This window comes from Suncus etruscus, chromosome 5 (assembly GCF_024139225.1).
Source record: "Suncus etruscus isolate mSunEtr1 chromosome 5, mSunEtr1.pri.cur, whole genome shotgun sequence".
Lineage (NCBI taxonomy): Eukaryota > Metazoa > Chordata > Mammalia > Eulipotyphla > Soricidae > Suncus > Suncus etruscus.
The window spans coordinates 134,246,408-134,265,085 of record NC_064852.1 but is presented as its reverse complement, the minus strand read 5'-3'; the positions used below and the strand labels follow the sequence as shown (position 1 = coordinate 134,265,085).

At 34.6% G+C, this 18,678-nt stretch overlaps 1 protein-coding gene across 1 annotated transcript in view; it reads left to right on the top strand.

Moving 5' to 3' along the window:
* The first annotated feature begins 262 nt into the window (after nucleotides 1-262).
* The window catches only part of ZNF804A (zinc finger protein 804A), a 245,375-nt gene continuing 226,959 nt past the window's right edge, over nucleotides 263-18,678 (top strand). Inside the window, exon 1 of the mRNA XM_049773541.1 lies at nucleotides 263-547. Coding sequence (XP_049629498.1) covers nucleotides 437-547 — 111 coding nt within the window. The 5' untranslated portion in view covers nucleotides 263-436. The remainder of the gene's footprint in view (nucleotides 548-18,678) is intronic.

Below are 18,678 nucleotides of genomic sequence, written 5' to 3'. Positions count from 1 at the left end.
CGACCGGGCGCGCCGCGCGCTATAATACCACGCGTGTCGCCGGCAGCGGCCACTGCGAGCGCGGGCGCCGCTCGGACACTGACTGCGGCTCCGCGCGCCCGCCCGCCCCACCCGGCCGATCGGCCCGGCCCGCGAGCTCAGCGCCCCCGGGCAGGGAGCGGGAGCCCCGGGAGGCGCACGCAGAGCGCGGTGGGGACCGCGGAGATGCCCAAGCTGCCCATCATCGCCGGCGCGCTGGGCGGCGGGGCGCAGTGAGCCCGTCTCCAGCGGGGCGGCGGCTGCTCCGGACAGACCAACCCGCAAGCTTTCCTGCCGGCCCTACCCGGGGCTCCGGGCTCCGGGCTGCTGCGGCGGCGGCGGCAGCGGGCGCCTGCCAGCCAGAGCGGACTGCGGTGCGGGTGGTGGTGGTGGTGGTGGCGGCGGCGGCGGCTGCCCCATGGAGTGTTACTACATTGTCATCAGCTCCACGCATCTCAGCAACGGCCACTTTCGCAACGTCAAGGGAGTTTTTCGGGGGCCTCTGAGCAAGAACGGGAACAAAACTCTGGTAATGCATGCTCTCTCTCTCTCTCTCTCTCTCTCTCTCTCTCTCTCTCTCTCTCTCTCTCTCTCTCTCGCTCGCTCGCTCGCTCGCTTTTGGAGCATTAAGGTTACTGTAAGGTGACTCAGAGACCTGCCTATGCAATTTTGCTCTTTTTATTTTTTTATTTTGCTGTACACTAAATTGATGTATCTACCAGGTGGACAGGATAGAGTAAGGTGAGAAAAGGAGGCACAGGGTCGCAGGAATGCTGTGAGCTGTGGCTTGGATTGACACTTCTCCAGTGCTCGCGATTCGCAACTGCCCAGGCTCCCTTAGGCTGCAAAAGAACATGCATGTCTCTTCCTGGAAGCACATTGTGTTCATTCGATTATGTTTTATATATGAGAAAAGAGGAGGACCCGAGTTAACAGGGACTGGGGGATGTTGACTCCATCATACGCTTTTGCTTAGGAGATCGAAGGCGAGTAGGGATGTGGAGGCAAAGAGCCAGATGGCAAGTGGCTGCCGGAGTGTTGCTCGATCCTCATGGACCAGCAGCAAAGTTCTCCAGCAACGAGTAGCAAGTGCTAAGCTTCCGAGTCCAGAACCGCATGCTTCCAACTTTCAGATTTTTTTTTTCACTCAGCTGACGATGGAGATGAGTGTGAGGACTACATTTGGGGGGCGTGGAGGGGACACCATCTAGCAACACATGCCTGGGAAACATGCTAAGCGAATCGAATCCTGGCAGTCCCTGGGAGGTCTCTGAGGACCACCGCGCTTTGTCTCTCGGCCTTTAAGTAGGGAGAACACTCCTGATTGGTGGAAGAAGATGTGCTGAGCTTGGAGATAATGCTGGGTGAAAGCTCTTACTCTTCCCCCACCCCCTTCCTCCCTTGAAATTCCTCCTTAGTTACAAAAATCTCCTGGCAGAACTGTTAACAAACCTCCTGGCAGAAAGAACCTTTTCTCCGAGATTGGTGACTTCCCAGAAGTGTCGCTTTCAATAAAGAAAAATAAATGAAATGAAATGAAATGAAGGGAAGGGAAGTAGAGAAAAACCTCAATTAGCCTAAGTACTGCAGAGAGTAGACAGAGTATGGAGGTAATAGGCAAAAGAAAGGTGGGAATAGACAGATGTATTTGCCACAAAGTGGTTACTTAGCTAGTATGATTAAAGTAGAAGTTTAAGAAGAGACTCTATTGGTTCACATGTAAATCCAGTACTTTTCGTCTACTTTTCTCTGTCTTGAAATCAGTCTAGCTGTGATGCATGTGTTCAAGGAATAAAAGTTTTTATCTGAAAAAGTAACTGATTCTTACATTGATACTATTTTGTTATTTGTTTACATCCCCCTCATTTAATGGGACTCTGCTTCTTAACTAAAGCAGAATAATAAAACAAGTGACTATTATTTTATTATTGTTCTGGATAATATACTTGTTAAAGAAAAAGTAAGTGAAAATGCCACTCTAATATTCCTTAGTGCTAAACTGAGTATTAGGCAAAGGCGAAAAAAATTGCTCTGATTTTAGATAGGGAATTCAAATGTGTGGGAAAGTTAATATTTTGGGAGATCAAAAGCTTTCATTTTGAAGAACATGTATACTGGTTTGTTTTTAAATTGTTCCACTTATAGCAACAATAATAGTTTAAGTAATAAAAACTTACAGTCAAGTGCATACAAATGATTTATATGGCAAACCTCAACTTGTTAAGTTCTGTGATTTGAATTCTTAATTCAACAGTGGTTTTCTAACAGTGCTTGGACTTCCGTTATACTGATTTGTTTGTTCTGGATTTGAAGTTGATTAATTCTTTATCATTTATACTAATAAATAATAAGTTCAATCTAGATTTACAAGTATAACTCCAGAATTCAAATGAGTGATAAACAGTAGATAGTAAATGAGATAACAAATCTAAATCTGATAAATTTTTGGAAGCTATTGATATAAAAAGGAGTTGAATTAACTATTACTTGAGTTAAAATAAGTAAATGAGATTTAAGAATTTCATCATCTTATAAATATTTCCAGGTTCTGTTTAAAAAGCAGTTCAAATTTCTATTATTTGTTAAAGATAGTTCCACTGATTTTTTTATTTATAATCCAATGTACCTGGAATCATTGCTGTACAAGTTATATCCTTTTCCCGATGTCTGATAATTTTTCGAAGAAAGTATTTTTGCTCTAAAAGAGAATAGCCGTTAAAGGCCTACATTCATTTAAAAAAGGATGTTAAAATTAAATAACTACACTTAACCCACAAATTCCATTCTTTACAATACATATGATGCTGCTAGACTTTACTATAAACTAAAACTTAATAATAACTAAGAACAGACAACAGCCTGAAAATTCTAACAATTACCAGATGATAGACGAGACTATTTTTTAAGTATAGACAAGCTATTTTTTAACATTATAGTACAAGTGCACAAATAACATATTTAAGTAATATTTAATTAATACTATTTTTTCTAATTTCTTATCTTTCATTTTGACATATTGTCAGTTCTACCTTTGAAAACATCACACTTTTATGATTTGCAATGTGTTTTAATTTAAAAGTATTTTTATAAATTCTCAAATTTTTTTTTTATTGTTTTAGAGAAGCACAGTTTTAGACAAACCCATCAAGAGAAAAGAAACATGTTTTTCTGAAGAAGATCCAGTCATTTTTGATCACTGGATAACTAATAAATCTTCTGGACACTTCTAAAAGCACCATTAAAGTATAAAAAAATCTTTAAAATATTTACTATATTAATTTATGGTAGCTGTACAACTGTTTATACAATGATGTTTAAGAATTAGAAGTTTTTGAATTAAAGAAGTGCCAGTAAAATAAAACTCATATTTCAGTGACATTAATTACTAAATCTGAAATCTGGAATGCAATTCTATCACTCATGCTTAAGAGATCATCAAAATGGACAGTCTTTGCTAGGGACTGTGTTTTGAATGAAAATAATAATTAATATGCATTTAATATCGCTTCTGTTCCTGAGCACTGAGATATATTCAGTTTGACATTTTCTATGGAAAATATATAAATGTCCACTTGCAGTGCTTTGCAAAGAAAAAAGTTCAACCCACTTGACTTTTTTACCCATTATGCATTACATTGTATCTTTATTTCCAGAGCTCTAATTCATGAAATAATCAGAAAATATTTTATTAATGCTCTCAAATTTTCCAAATAAGTTGTATATTTTAGCAAAAAATAAGGTTATTTTCTCATGTATTTTTATTTCTTTTCCATAGATTATTCTAAATTACTACTGTGTTTGAAGTTACTTATTTACATAATACTTAGTTATATTTATGTTATAAAATGATCTACATAGTTTCTTTACTATATTTTTTAAAACTTTACTTTTAAAATGTGAATAAATTTGAATAACTAAAATATGTATAATATAACAAGTTGACTTTGCCACCAATTTTAATATTAATTTGGGGTTTGCCTTTGGAAACTTGGAAATATCTAATCTGTTTTGTTAGTTGATTAGCATTTTGATTCTTATATGTGATATGTCTGTTTTACTAATTATGGAGTTCTAAAGAGTGACCAATAATTTTGATATTATGCCAGTGTTAAAATGCAGACTTCCTGACTTTTTATATTTTTTTATAACTTAAATAGGACCCACAGAAACTAATACGGTAATATTCACTCTAATGGATACAATTTTGATTCTATTGTTATTTATATATTTTTCAATTTTTACTCTCTTTTAAAACTAATGACATATTATGAGATTTGTAGAACATTTGAACTCAGGTTTGAACTCACATTTATTTAATTTCTCAGTCATTAGTATACATATATCAGTCTGTGTCCTAAGCATTTATTCTATGTGTTCCTCATATTTCTGATACATAATGCACCATACTTGGTGAGAGAAACATTTTTATTAATAGATTTACAATGAATGTATTGTTTTTTAATTCAAATTTATTAAGATTCATCATGGAAAATATTCTATTCACCTCTGTGATAAGCTTTATGTATCAATCATTAAGTTTGAAGTGTATTCAGGAATGCACAATTCATTTTGAATATATTGAATCAAATATATATATTGACATATTGCAGGTTTCTTGTCACTAGGATGTTTCTGTGTGTATTAATTTCAAAACAAATGAAAAGAGAATTTTTCCTGAGTATATAGGAACTCATACAATCAAAATATATTATTTGGCATTTTGTTCCACTTATAATTGTCTAATATAACAATTATATCAATATAATTTCCACACATATTTTATATATCCTATGGATTGTATTTTAAAAGTTTTTTCCACTACTGGAAATCTTATATTTGCCATATTTAGTATCACATAAAACCAAAGAAACAAGTGGTTATATTGGTGCTAAGAAAACATATTGTTAAATTAATTTCCTTAAGAGATCTAAGGGCTTAAGGTAGAATTGCATTATTCCTTACTATATAAAAATATTAGAACTTTATAAACACATTCACATATTATTCACTACATTCTAGTAGTTTGTCAGGGCTTTGTATCTTAAAAGTAGAATTATGTAACTTTTGCTAAATATTGAATTTAAAAAGTATGTGCAATTCTCTACTTATATACTTTTCCAGATTTCTTTAAAAGTATTTTACTTTCTAGGCCAGAATGGTGGCACAAGCAGTAGGATGTTTGCCTTGCACAAGCCAACCTAGGACAACCATGGTTAGAATCTTTAGCGTTCCATATGGTCTCCCAAGCCAGGAACAATTTCTGAGCTCATAGCCAAAAGTAACCCCTGAACGTCACTGGGTGTGCCCTCTCCCCACAAAAAAACCCCAAAAAGTATTTTACTTTTACTCTTAAGACTATCCTGAACTTCATTTCACTGAATTAAATGTCATAGTTTCATTGCTATATTTTTTATACTACCCCTACTTTATAACATGTAAAGTACATAGAACTTTATTTATTCAGAATAGTAATTTATTTCAGAACTTTATATAATTTTTGAACCTCATTTGTGAAGTAAGAAAAGAATAGTGGGGCTGGAGTGGTGACACAAGTGGTAAGGCCTTGAGTGTGCTAGCCTAGGTCAGACCCAAGTTTGGTCTCCAGGTGTTTCATATGGTCCCCCAAGCCAGGAGGAATTTCTGAGCCTGTCGCCAGGAGCATCATTGGGTGTGAGTAAAAAAAAAAAGAAAGAAGAAAGAAAAGGAAGGAAGGAAGGAAGGAAGGAAGGAAGGAAGGAAGGAAGGAAGGAAGGAAGGAAGGAAGGAAGGAAGGAAGGAAGGAAGGAAGGAAGGAAGGAAGGAAGGAAGGAGGGAAGGAAGGAAGGAAGGAATAGTGTTTGAGATATTGGCATTATGCCCATATCAAAAAAAATAAGGAAAGTTTTGTTGTTAGGCTAAATGTTGTCAGGCTGATTTAAATGCACCTTTGTTGTGTAATACAATTATTGAATTAATTTTTATAATTGGAATTCAAATAGTGCCATATTTGATGTTCTTATTTCTACATCAACATTTTATAAATTTTTAGTTTATAAATATTTGGTTTATAATATTGCATATTAATTGAAAATAAAGTCAACTGAGAACCTTGTATTTTACCTCCAATGTTTTTCTGTTGCGTTTTGGAAAAATTTGGACTAAAGAAATATTTTGTTTATTGTATAGCATGTTTTAAAATACATGGATTTGAACACCATTCTAACAATCTTCTATTTTATGGTTTGCTACTACCTATGATGTTTTGGCTGGTGGTAATGTTATACTTTTTCCATTACCTACTGGTCAATTATGATTTTGAATTTAGCATCTCCTCTCTACAGAATGGACTGTTTTTTACTGGATACACAAACCTTGTGTTTTCATTCTATACACTTTTTATTTTTTTAATTTTTGAGGTCATAGTAGGTTTCATAAAATTTCAAATATATTTATACTTTCTGTTGTACACAATTACCATACATTTAAAATACTTAACAAGTATTTTTTAGGCAATGTATTTTATAATAGCATCATAACAAAGAAATGCAGAGTTGAGATGATAGGATATTTTTGTATCTTAAAATTATAAACTAACTCAAGTCACAGATTTTTGTAGCATTGTCTTATTTATTTTTTGATATTTTTGATACTTATTAGCATAAATCTAAACTGTTGGTAAGCATCATATTGCACAAATTTAGAAAATAATCTGTAAAAATATTAATATTTATAAATATAATTAAATTATTGAAAACATGGTCGCTAAGTATCTTAGGTGTCTAAGATTGTCTATTGGAGATATTAGTGCTATATTAAGAGTTTGATATGCCCCCTAGGAAAAAAAATTCCTTTATAATTCATGGTGTACTACAACCAACATTAATGAGTCAACTCCGTGTATCTACTGCATTCATTTTAAGAGTGCCACACTCCTGTGTTTCTTGGGCTAGTCCAATTTCGTGCTCAAAGAGATTCATTTCTGGAGAAAGAAAGGTGTTGGGCAGTTAGGTAGAGTTGGCCATATGCAATGCAAGTGCCTTAACCTCTGACCTTTCTAACATTTCTTCCTTTTTACATTAACTAAATTATTGCTAAATAAATTAGGCAAGATATATAATTTTATTGTTTTCTATTAAAACTTTAACTAGAAACTATTTTTTATCTATTTCTCTCTTTAAATAATAATTTCTTTATTTAAACACTGTGGTTACAGAAATGTTCATAGTTGGGTTTGAGTCAAAAATGTACACCACCCTTCACCAGTGCAACTTTCCCGCCACCAGTGTTCCCCATTTTCCTTCAACCTCTTACCCCCCACCTGTCTCTGGGACAGGCATTCTGCTTCTCTCTGTGTCTCTCTCTCTCTCTTTCTCATCCTCTCTCTCTTCCTCTCTCTTTCTCAGAAAATTATATTCATAAGTCTTTGAAACTACTAAATTTTAATATATTTAATAAATATCGACGTTTCTGGAAACATGTAAGATAAATTGGGGATGTTAATTAACTAAGACTTAATTCTAGTTGTCAAAATAAACATGGTTCATTGCTTATTATTGTACTGTTTATTGTGTTTTAATGATTTGGCACCATTTAAAGAAAGTTATGTATTTTTCCAAATGTAAGTACATTTGATGTATTAATATTTGTGATGCAAATTTCATTTTTAAATTATAAAAAAGCATTTTCTTCTTGATTTCAGAAAAATAAACTGCTGAATTTGATGGTTACTCATCACATTCACCAAAATACTGGATAGTTGTTTATTAAATTCTAATCTAGGTTTTGGGGCAAAGGTATTTTACAGGTATGGCTAGCATCTATTATTCACTTTAAGAAAGTCATTTATGGTTGACTTTAAGAAGAGATTTTTTTCAATAATTGGATATGTGCCTTAGATAATCAATTGAAAGATTATAAGGGAAAAATCTGACATTTCCTAAATTCTAAAGGCTATCTTATTGGGAGGAGCAGCATTGCTGTAGCACAGTGGGTAGGGCATTTTCCTTGTCTGCAGTCTGCCGGGGTTTCATTCCCCAATATCCCATATGGTCCCCTTAGCCTGCCAGGTGTAACTCTGAGGGAAGAGCCAAGAGTAATCCCTAATCACAGCCATGTGTGGCCCATAAACAAAATTTAAAAAGCTGTATTATTGGGGAGTAGAAAAAAGCTGTATTATTAAATCCTCCCTGGAATTCCTAGATTTTTGTTTGACCTACATAGTTTCCTAAACACTTAACTTCTGAATGAATTTTCATTTTTCTAAAAGTATCTATAGATCCATTGATGAATTCACATTCATCTGACAATGATTCTATTTGTCTGGATATATACTAAAGATGAATTTGAGTTATTCATCTCTTTTAACAATAAAATAAGTCAATTTTGAAATTTTGATAATATTTATATTGAACTTAAATTAGGTACAAATGGTTAATCTATCTGGAATTAAAATTTGATTAATTTATTAATGTTTCCTCAATATTTAACACATAATTTTATTTAAGAAATAAGTATTATAAATATTTTAGGTGTATCAGTGATCTTTCAGTCAAATACATCAACTCCTTTAAAAAAAGAAAGACAGTTTCATAACTATGTGAGACAGTTAGTTTAGGAGCTTGAAGAAATACTATAGTGGCTATAGTGTTTGTTCTGCATTGAAGCTGACCAGAATTTGATCCCCAGCACTTATTCCTTAGCCCATCAGGACAGACTCCTTCATGTAAAACTGAGAATAAACCTTAATTGTAGACTGGTGTGACACAAAGAAAACAAACAAAAAACCCCCACAAAAATCCAAAAACAGAAAACACAAGAAGAAAACAAAACCAAAAAAATGTAAATCTATTTTATGTTCCATACTTGAATGGAAGTTGAATACTCTACCTAAAGATAAGACTCACTTTAAATGTAAGTATTTTTAAATTTAATATTGAGCAATTTGTATGTCTCCATTCAAGAAGGTAAATTTTAAGTGACGTATTATAAAATGTAGAATTTGGAATACATGATCTTTTAAAAAATCATGAAAAGTGCACAGAATAAAGTCAAATGTTCCACTCTTCAAATCATCAGTAATACAACTCTTTTTTTTTTTTTTTTGCCACACCGATGATGCTCAGGGGTTACTCCTGGCTAGGCACTCAGAAATCACTCCTGGCTTGAGGGGGGATCATATGGGACACCAGGGGATCAAACTGTGGTTTGTCCTAGGTTAGCATGTGCAAAGCAAAATTCCCTACTGCTTGTGCCATTGCTCCTGCTCCAGTAATACAATTCTTGTTAAACTAAATAAATAGGTACTTGTTGGAACGATATACATTTTGCAGTTTGAGAAAAGGTTGTATCTCTTAAACAGAGGAGGAAAAACAGTTTTATCAGATTGAGGTTACATAAGGAGATTTTGTGCAGAAGAGTCAGTTCCAAACTTGTTTATTTTAGTACTTTTTGTCTAGGAAGCAAGAAGAATGGAGTGGGGACACAACTGTAATTGGTAAAGAAACAGATTTTGCTTATTTTGGTAGACAGATGGGAAAGTTTGGTAACAGAATCAGTATTTGGGTTTCCTCTGTGGCCAAATATGACTGTGAAATGGTCAGTTTTTCTTTTTCTTTTTCATTTTGGTCAGCACTTCATGCTCATAGACTATATATAATATTGGTGGATTGTAAAACAGTTCAGCTTTTATAATAGAACCATTATACCTTATTTTTAGGAGATGCAAATCACCTCCAAGTTGACTTTCTATGCACTATATTATTCTTAGATATGAAATCATAGAGAAGGACTACAAACAGAAATGAGATAAGGCTATCAGAGAAAATATTTCAAATAAATGAGATACAAAGCTGTTGAATTTATCTCATTTTTGGTTCTGTAATTATTATTACCATTCATGATAATTTCATACATACATTCTTATTCCAATGCCATGCTCAACACCAGTGTCTGTTTCTCTCCACCAATGTTTCAAATATCCTTTTCATTCTCACTCTTCCCTGTTGAGCTGTGAAGACAAACTCCCAGTTCTATTGCCTTTGGATTTTTGTTATTCCCTTAATATAAATTTTTGTATCTTACATATGATAAAGGTCATTCTGTATCAGTCTCTATTCTTCAAGATGACATCTTTTAGTTACTCAAACAGCAGTGAGTTGCATGATTACATCTTTCTATTTTTATAACTGAGTAGTATTAAATTGTGAATATGTACCATAGTTTCTCTAATCACTCATCTCTTCTTGGAAACTAGAGTATTTTCCAGATCTTGGCTCTTGTGAATAAAGCTGCAGTAAAACTGGAAAGTTTTATGAATTATGGGATAGGCAAGCAGAATGGTTTAGTTAACATGTGCCTTTTGGCACATTATCATTGGGATAAAAACAACTAACCCAACAGTCGATAGTGGAAGATTACAGAGATGCAGGCTATGAAGGAGGAATATTGAGATTTCTTAGATTTAGCCTTAAATTCAGTGACACTGAATTAGAGACCCTGCTCTAGGACTTAGGATTTCCTATTGAGTTTGGCTAAAGTACTAGAAGAAAGAATATAGTTATTTCAAGGGTGGGTGCTCAATTTCTTTTATTTTGGGCCCCTAAAGATTAAAAGTATTAAAGCAAGTTTTTAGAACTTTCACATTATCTTGTATAGGGAACATTTTAAAATTAAATGTGGAACAAGCAGTTTTTGTTTGGATAGACTTTATAAAAGTTTAAAACTGGGAGCTGCAAGCAAGTTAGAAGAATCTGGGAAAGCAAGAAAAACTATGATGAAAGTGAGACACCAGCTTCAAAGAGAGTAATAATATAATTATGAGATTATGTGAAATGACTTCTGATATCTGATAAAGGTTATAAATAAAGTTAGGATAAATATGAATTAATATTTTTGTTTAATAAACATACCTGAAGTGACAGTGATTGTCCACTAGTCTTTGAGGAAGTGGTAGCAGGAATACTGTATATCTTTGTGATATTTTCTCCAAAATATAATATTTTCAAATTGCTTCTCTTATTGAAATGGTTGGGAAGAGAATGACTAATTTCATTATAACATTGTATTCTTGCTACTGGTTAATTATTATTTAACAATTTTCATACTTTTATTGTATAAAGTGGTCAAAATAATATAACAAAAATGTTAAAAGAAAACTAAAAACCATAAAGACGTCATAGTTGAATGGCTCTAAATTCAAACTCTAGACAAATCTTTGAATCAGTACATGTTATTTAGAATGGCTAAAATTAGAACAGGCACGCATCAACTCTTTTCTTAAATAAACTTTTAGAATAAATTAATAAAATAAATATTTTTTTTTTGGTTTTTGGTTTTTGGGCCACACCTGGTGTTGCTCAGGGGTTACTCCTGGCTGTCTACTCAGAAATAGCTCCTGGCAGGCATGGGGGATCATATGGGACACCAGGATTCGAACCAACCACCTTTGGTCCTGGATCGGCTGCTTGCAAGGCAAACGCCGCTGTGCTATCTCTCTGGGCCCAATAAAATAATTATATAATAATTTTTATGACACCAAATCATTCAATGATATTCAAGCTTACATCTCTTTGACTAGTGCAGTCATAAGGCATCATAATACAATCATAAGTGCATCATAATCAGGGATCATGAACATGTTATTAAGTATTGTGTGTTCTTGGATATGTCAAATGAAATATCCAAAAATGTATTACATTAGAATTAAAAAAAAGACTTAACAGATCATCAGAAATTCTATAACTAGTAACTAGCTTTATGGGGTTTATTAAATACATCTTTTTGAATATTATTCATATCAAGTTAAGTGTAGGTAATTATAACACCAAAACAATTCTATACATTAAATGAGACTATATGATATCTTTTGCCATTTATGCTACATCATACTGGTATTTATAGACAATATTTATACTGAAACTCATATTATTTTAGAATACCATTCCATACATTCAATCTACCCATTAATTCAATCTAATGCACATACTTTTATATAATTTAGACACTTAATATTAATTTTTTTTCTCAATTTGCCAGTAGAATGTCTAATTTTCTTTCATTCATTTTTTGAGTGGTGTGGTGTTGTGTGGTGATGTGTGTGTGTGTGTGTGTGTGTGAGAGAGAGAGAGAGAGAGAGAGAGAGAGAGAGAGAGAGGGAGAGAGAGAAGTGGTGAGCCTTATCTTTCAGTACCTAATGTTATTCCTGGCTTTGAACTCAGTGATGATTTCTTAGCTGACTCGGAGAACTATATGTGGTGCTGGATTGAAGCCTGGTTGTTTATGTGCAAGATAAATGCCCTATCTATTGTACTATCCCTCTAGTTTCAGCACAATTTTCATTCTTATCTCTATCCATGATTTATAAATCTCCTCTTTAACTATTATAAATTGAGATCCTGAATATTCTAGTACTAAAACGAATAAAATCCTGTGGAAAGCTTCATATGTCAGCAATTATTTTGACTTTTCTAAATATAAGTCATATAAATATACTCTGAACACCAAGGAAACTGGTTCTTTAGGAAAGCTGTGAATTTTTTTAGGAAAGCTGTGAATTAATTATTCAAGGTACTTAAAAAAACTACCTTAAATAATTATTCCCCGGCTGTGTCTTTCTTAGATCTCTAATTCTGGCATTACAAATTTAACGTTTTCACTAGGGGGCGACATAACATTTTCTCTTCTCATTCACAAGGTACAGTCTGCAAAGGTAGATTAATAATGCTATTAAATATAGTAACCACATTTGTTTTAGTTAAGAGACATTTTTAAATGTCACTGACTAGGATTTAGGCAAGGAGATGTGATTTAGATGTGACATATATTATAATTAGATTATTTGTATACTTCATCAACTAATTATCTCTATCCTTTCTCTATCTCTTGTAATATCCTTATGTAGTAAGATAGTGGTAACACAGAGTTAAAAATTAACAATTCTAAACATTTTAATATATTTCTTGGCTGTCCAAGATAAGTTTTATTACTGAAGTTGTTGCTTTTATTTTTTTTAATAACTTCAACACACTGATTACATTCTTCTTTTTTTTCTTCACATTATTTTATCTTTATTTAAACACCGTGATTACAAATATGATTGTAGTTGTATGATTACAGTCATATAAAGAACACCCCCTTCACCAGTGCAAGATTACCACCACCAATTTACCAGATATTCCTCCTCCCCATCCCATCCACACCTGTACTCAAGACAGGCTTTCTATTTCCCTCATTCATTCACATTGTTATGATAGTTTTCAGTGTAGTTGTTGCTCTAACTGCACTCATCACTCTATGTGGTGAGCTTCATGTCATGAGCTGCACTTACATGGGTAAATGGGGGGAAATAATGGTTGGGACTGAGGCAGTAAATGATTAGAAATGAGCTTTGTAGGGCAGTATCAAGGTCACAGTACAAGATGGATATTATGCATATATAAACTACATGCATATAATACTATCAATATATATTGTACACATGGGTACCCCCTTATGTTTTGGAAATGGAGGAAAAAAATTTCCAGTGACTGTCCCAACATAAACCAGTGCTGCAACAGCCTGCCCTCCTCCCAAAGCGCATTCCCATTAGTGTAGGAAGAGGTATTGAGAAAGCCTGATGAAACTCTATAGAGTCCACCTGGACCGGCACCCAGGGAAGGCATGGAATCTAGGGGAGAAAGAGGGGGACAGTTGGGGGCCTGCCAAGACTCCCAGCACTCCCCAGGCAAAGGAGAAGACCTCCGGCATGGGGCCTCCCCAAACCCCATACCTGGCAAGAGCTGGCCTCCAGAATCAAAGAGGAAACGAGAAGCAAGATATCTGCCTGCCCTCCTCCCCATGTACCTCCCCCCAGAGTACGAAGGGAGTGGGGAAGCCTGAGGACCGCTAACAGTCCACCTGAACCCACTTCTGGCCATCTGGGCCAGCACCTAGGAGGGCCTGGAGTCCAGGGGAGAAAGAGGGGGGCGTCTGGGGGCCTGCCAAGCCTCCCAGCACTCCCCAGGCTAGGAAGAAGGCCTCCGACATGGGCCTCCCCAAACCCCATACCTAGCAAGAGCTGGCCTCCAGAATCAAAGTGGAAACTGGAAGCCAGATCTCTACCCACCCTCCTCCCCATGCACCTCCCCCCTGGAGTACGGAGGAAGGGGGGAAACCTGAGGACCCTTAAAAGTCCACCTGAACCCACTTATGGCCATCTGAGCTGGCACGCAGGGAAGGCCTGGAGTCCAGCGGAGAAAGAGGGGGACGACTGGGGGCATGCCAAGACTCCCAGCATTCCCCAGGCTAGGGAGAAGGCCTGCGGCATGGGGCCTCCTCAAACCCCACACCAGGCAAGAGCTGGCCTCCAGAATCAAAGTGGAAACCGAAAGCCAGATATCTGCCCGCCTTCCTCCCCTCATTCTTCTTTATATGCAATGTGTTTTAAGGCCATAGTGAATTTATAATTAAATTAGGGTGATATTTTCATAGTCTTAGCTATTAATTAAACCAAGGGTGGATATTGGTTAACACTTTATTTTGATTTTATATGTAGTTAAAATGTGAAATAAATATAATGTAAAAATATAAAAGTATCCTTGTTATGATTGTTGTGATGTTTCAGAAAAATGATTGGTAACAAAGACAACATGTCTCTTTTATTAATATTTAATATAGTTTACTAGGTAGAGATAAAAATTACATATTTGAAGAAATAATGGCAATTCTCAAAAATACACAAGGCAACCCACCTACAGGCAGATTTATATACTTTTATAAGCAAAGTATTGCCCAATACTGCCACAGTTAAGACATTCATCTTCAATATTATGTTACAGTAAAGGGTTATCAAAGTAAATATTATAGATAATAACACTGAATAATTATATATTTATAGTGATCTGTGTGTTACACAGTTCCTACCATAAATATAAGCACAATTTTACATAAAAACCATGTTGTTTGTTTTTATTTTGGGATCACTTCTGGTGACACTCAGGGTTGGTTACTCCTGACTTTGTGCTCAGAAATTACACCTGGCAGGCTTGGGGAACCATATCGGATGCTGGAAATTGAACTCGGGTTGGCCATGTACAAAACAAAGTTCTACTGGGTGTGCTGTCATTTCAAAAAAACCATGTTTTAATATTTTAAAATATTAAATAAAGCACAAGTATTTAAAATTTTATTTATATTTGAGTTTTAGACATAAAAAGTTCCAGCATCAAATCCACCACCAGTGTACACTTCCCTTCACCAATGTTCTCAGGTCCTTTCCCATACCTTCTCCTCCCAGCTTGCCATCATGACAAGCACCTTTTTAATTTTGGTTGATAAATTTTGTTTCTTATGATTTCAGTGTTATTGATTTCATGGCTTTGACATATAACTCTGTCCATCTTTATTTTTTTTAATTTTTTAATTTTAGAAATGTGCTATAAAATGACCTATTATTTCTTTTATATTTAAATTATTATCTTTAAGCATCATGATTACAAACATACTTGTAGTTGGGTTTCAGGACACCCCAATTAATTAGTGCAACATTCCCACCACCAATGCCTCTCATTTCTCTCCTCCCCCACTCCCTGTTTGTCTTTGAGACAGGCATTCTATTTCTCTGACTCACTACCATTGTCATGATAGTTGTCTGTGTAGTTATTTCTCTAACTGAACTTAAACTCTTTGTGGTGAGCTTCATATAGTTGGCCAGTCCTTCCAGCCTTCATTTTTATTTTCTTTGTGTATTATTACATAATGTCTTTTATTTTTCTTAAAACCCATAGATGAGTGAGACTATTCTGTGTGTCTCCCTCCCTCTGACTTATTTCACTCAGCATAATAGTTTCCATGTCCATTCATGTATAGGAAAATATCATTACTTCATTTTTCCTGACAGCTGCATAGTATTCCATTGTGTTCCACAGTTTCCGTAGCCACTCATCTGTTGTCGGGCATATGTGTTATTTCCAAATTCTGGCTATTGTAAATAGTGCTGCAATGAATATAGGTGTACAGAAGGCATTTCTGTCTTCTTTAACGCCACCAGTGTACCTCATTCCTCCTGTTTTCAAATCAGTATTTCTCCCTTTCTACTCTATTTCTTTCCTACTCTTCACTAAACTCCGTGGCCAAGAGTAATCTAGTTAATCCTCTTAAATCATTGCATTTTCTTATGCAGTCATTCTAAGTACTGCATATATATGATAACATACTGTATCTAACCTTCTGGCTTACTTTTTTATAACATGACTTATTCCAGTTCTGATCATGATGCAGCATATTGTATGATTGCTTTGACTATGAAGTGTTCCATTGTATATGTGCATGTGTGTATGTTTATATATGTGTGTATATATATGTGTGCATATATGTGTGTGTACATATACACATACCACACCTTCATTAGCTACTCACCTGTTGTTGAACAGCTAGGTCAGTTTCAAATGAAGCTACTGTATTGACTGCTGTAATGAGTAATGGTGTGCATATGTCCTTTTGAATAAATGTTTTCTGTCCTGAGAATAGACACCATATATGGAGGGTCCTATAGCAAATAAATTTTCAGTTACTGAAAAACCTCCATAATGTTTTCCATAGGAGTTTGACCAGACAACATTCCCACCACCAGTGATGAGAGTTCCTTTTAACCACATCAAAGACAACATAGGTCGAGCCCACTATTTTTGATAAGTGCTTTCCTCAATGCTGTATGATTGTCATAATTTGGATCTCCTTAATGATAAGATGATGAAAATTTTTTTCTCATGTGCCTATTAAGCCATCTGTTGGTCTTTTCAGAGAAATGCCTGTTAATTTCCTCTTGTCATTTTTAAATTTTAATTTTAGAATTTATTTTTGTTAGGCTTTGAAAGTATTTTGTATATCCTTAAAATGAACTCTTTATCCATGTGTTGAGTGCAAATACTTTTCTCACTCAACTTCCTTTTACTTTTAGTCTGTTTTTCTTTAGCCATACTGACACATTTTACTTTGATGTAGTATCATTTATTTAGTTTTGATTCAGTAACTTTGCCATTGACATTGCATCATTGAAGATTCCCATGAGGACTAGGTCTTAAAGCATTTGTAGTTTATAGATGCAGGTCTGTTCTACTGTCTTACTTTTTGAGTTGGATTTTCTGTTAGTTGTGAGATATGGATTCTATTTTAATATCATGTTATCCAAAAGCCCCGACATCATTTGTTGAATGATGTATTTATTTATTCTATTGCATATTCTCAGCTTCTTTGTCAAAACTAAGCTGACTGTATATATCAGAGTTTATCTTTAAATATTTTATTCTCATCCATTTATTATTTAGGCAGAGATTCTGTCTTTATTTACCACCATTATATTTTGATCATTATGGTTTTGTAGTTTAATAATATGATCACTTCCAGTTTCTTATTTTTCATTACAGCTTTGGCTACTTGTGTCTTTTATGATTTAACCCAAAATTTATAATTGACTATTATGAGTCCTTAAATAATGCTGTCTGAATTTTTATAGAGATTGGATTGTATCTATATAATATATTAGGTAGGATGATCATTTTCACAATATTTTTTTCAATCTATGAGCATGGAATATATTTCCTTTTCCTTATGTCTTCATACATTTTTTTTAAATTTTGAAAGTATTTTAAAATTTCATGGAACAGTTCTATCAACTCTGTAAGTTGATTCCTAGATATTTGATGTGTTGAACACTATTTTAATTGGGATAGACTCTTTGATATCTTTCTCCTTTGATTCATTATTTGTATAAGGCAATGCAACAAATTTTTGTGACTTTGTAGACAGCCACTTTCTTTGTTGTATTGGTTTATTGTTTCTAGGAACGTATTTTGTGGACTCTTTAGGGTCTTCAATATCATCATGTCATCTGCCAACTGAGATAATTTGACTTTCTCATTTTCCAATTTTGATACCTTTGAGTTTTCTTCTCTTGCATGATTGCTGCTACTAGGATTTCTAGAAAACTTAAGTAGAACTAAAAACAATAAATACCCTTGCCTTATGCCTAATCATTATGGTAATTCTTTCAGATTTAAGAATAATTTAAGAATAATGTTTGTTATATTTTTATAGATAGCTGTTAACTTGAGGAAGTTTCCTTCTATTAATATTTTTGTTTATTCATCATAAACAGGTCCTGGATATTGTCATGCCTTGATTGATCTGATAATGTATGGTATTAATTGTTTTGCATATATTAAGCCCTCCTTGCATTGTTGTGATCAAGCCCACTTAATTAAGATATTTACATTTTTAATGTGCTATTGGATTCAGTTTGCTAATGATTAGTTGATGATTTTTTGGGGGGGGACACTCAGGTGTCACTCTGGTGACACTCAGGGCTTACTCCTGGCTATGCACTCAGAAATCTCTCTTGTCTTGGGGGACCATATGGTTTTCCAGGGGATTGAATCTTGTTCCATCCTAGGTCAGACACGTGAAAAGCAAATGCCTTACCACTGTGCCACCTCTCCAGCCCCTGGTTGATGATTTTTGCATCAATTATTATTAAGTATATTGGCCTGAAATTTTCTTTTCTGTTAGTATCTCTGTCAGCTTTGTTATAAGTGTAATGCTAACTTCATAGAAAAATTAGTCATAAACTTTGTTTATGTCACCTTCATAAATAATATTATAACAGCAATATCAGTTCACAGGTGTTTAATCAAGAGTAATCATTCACCT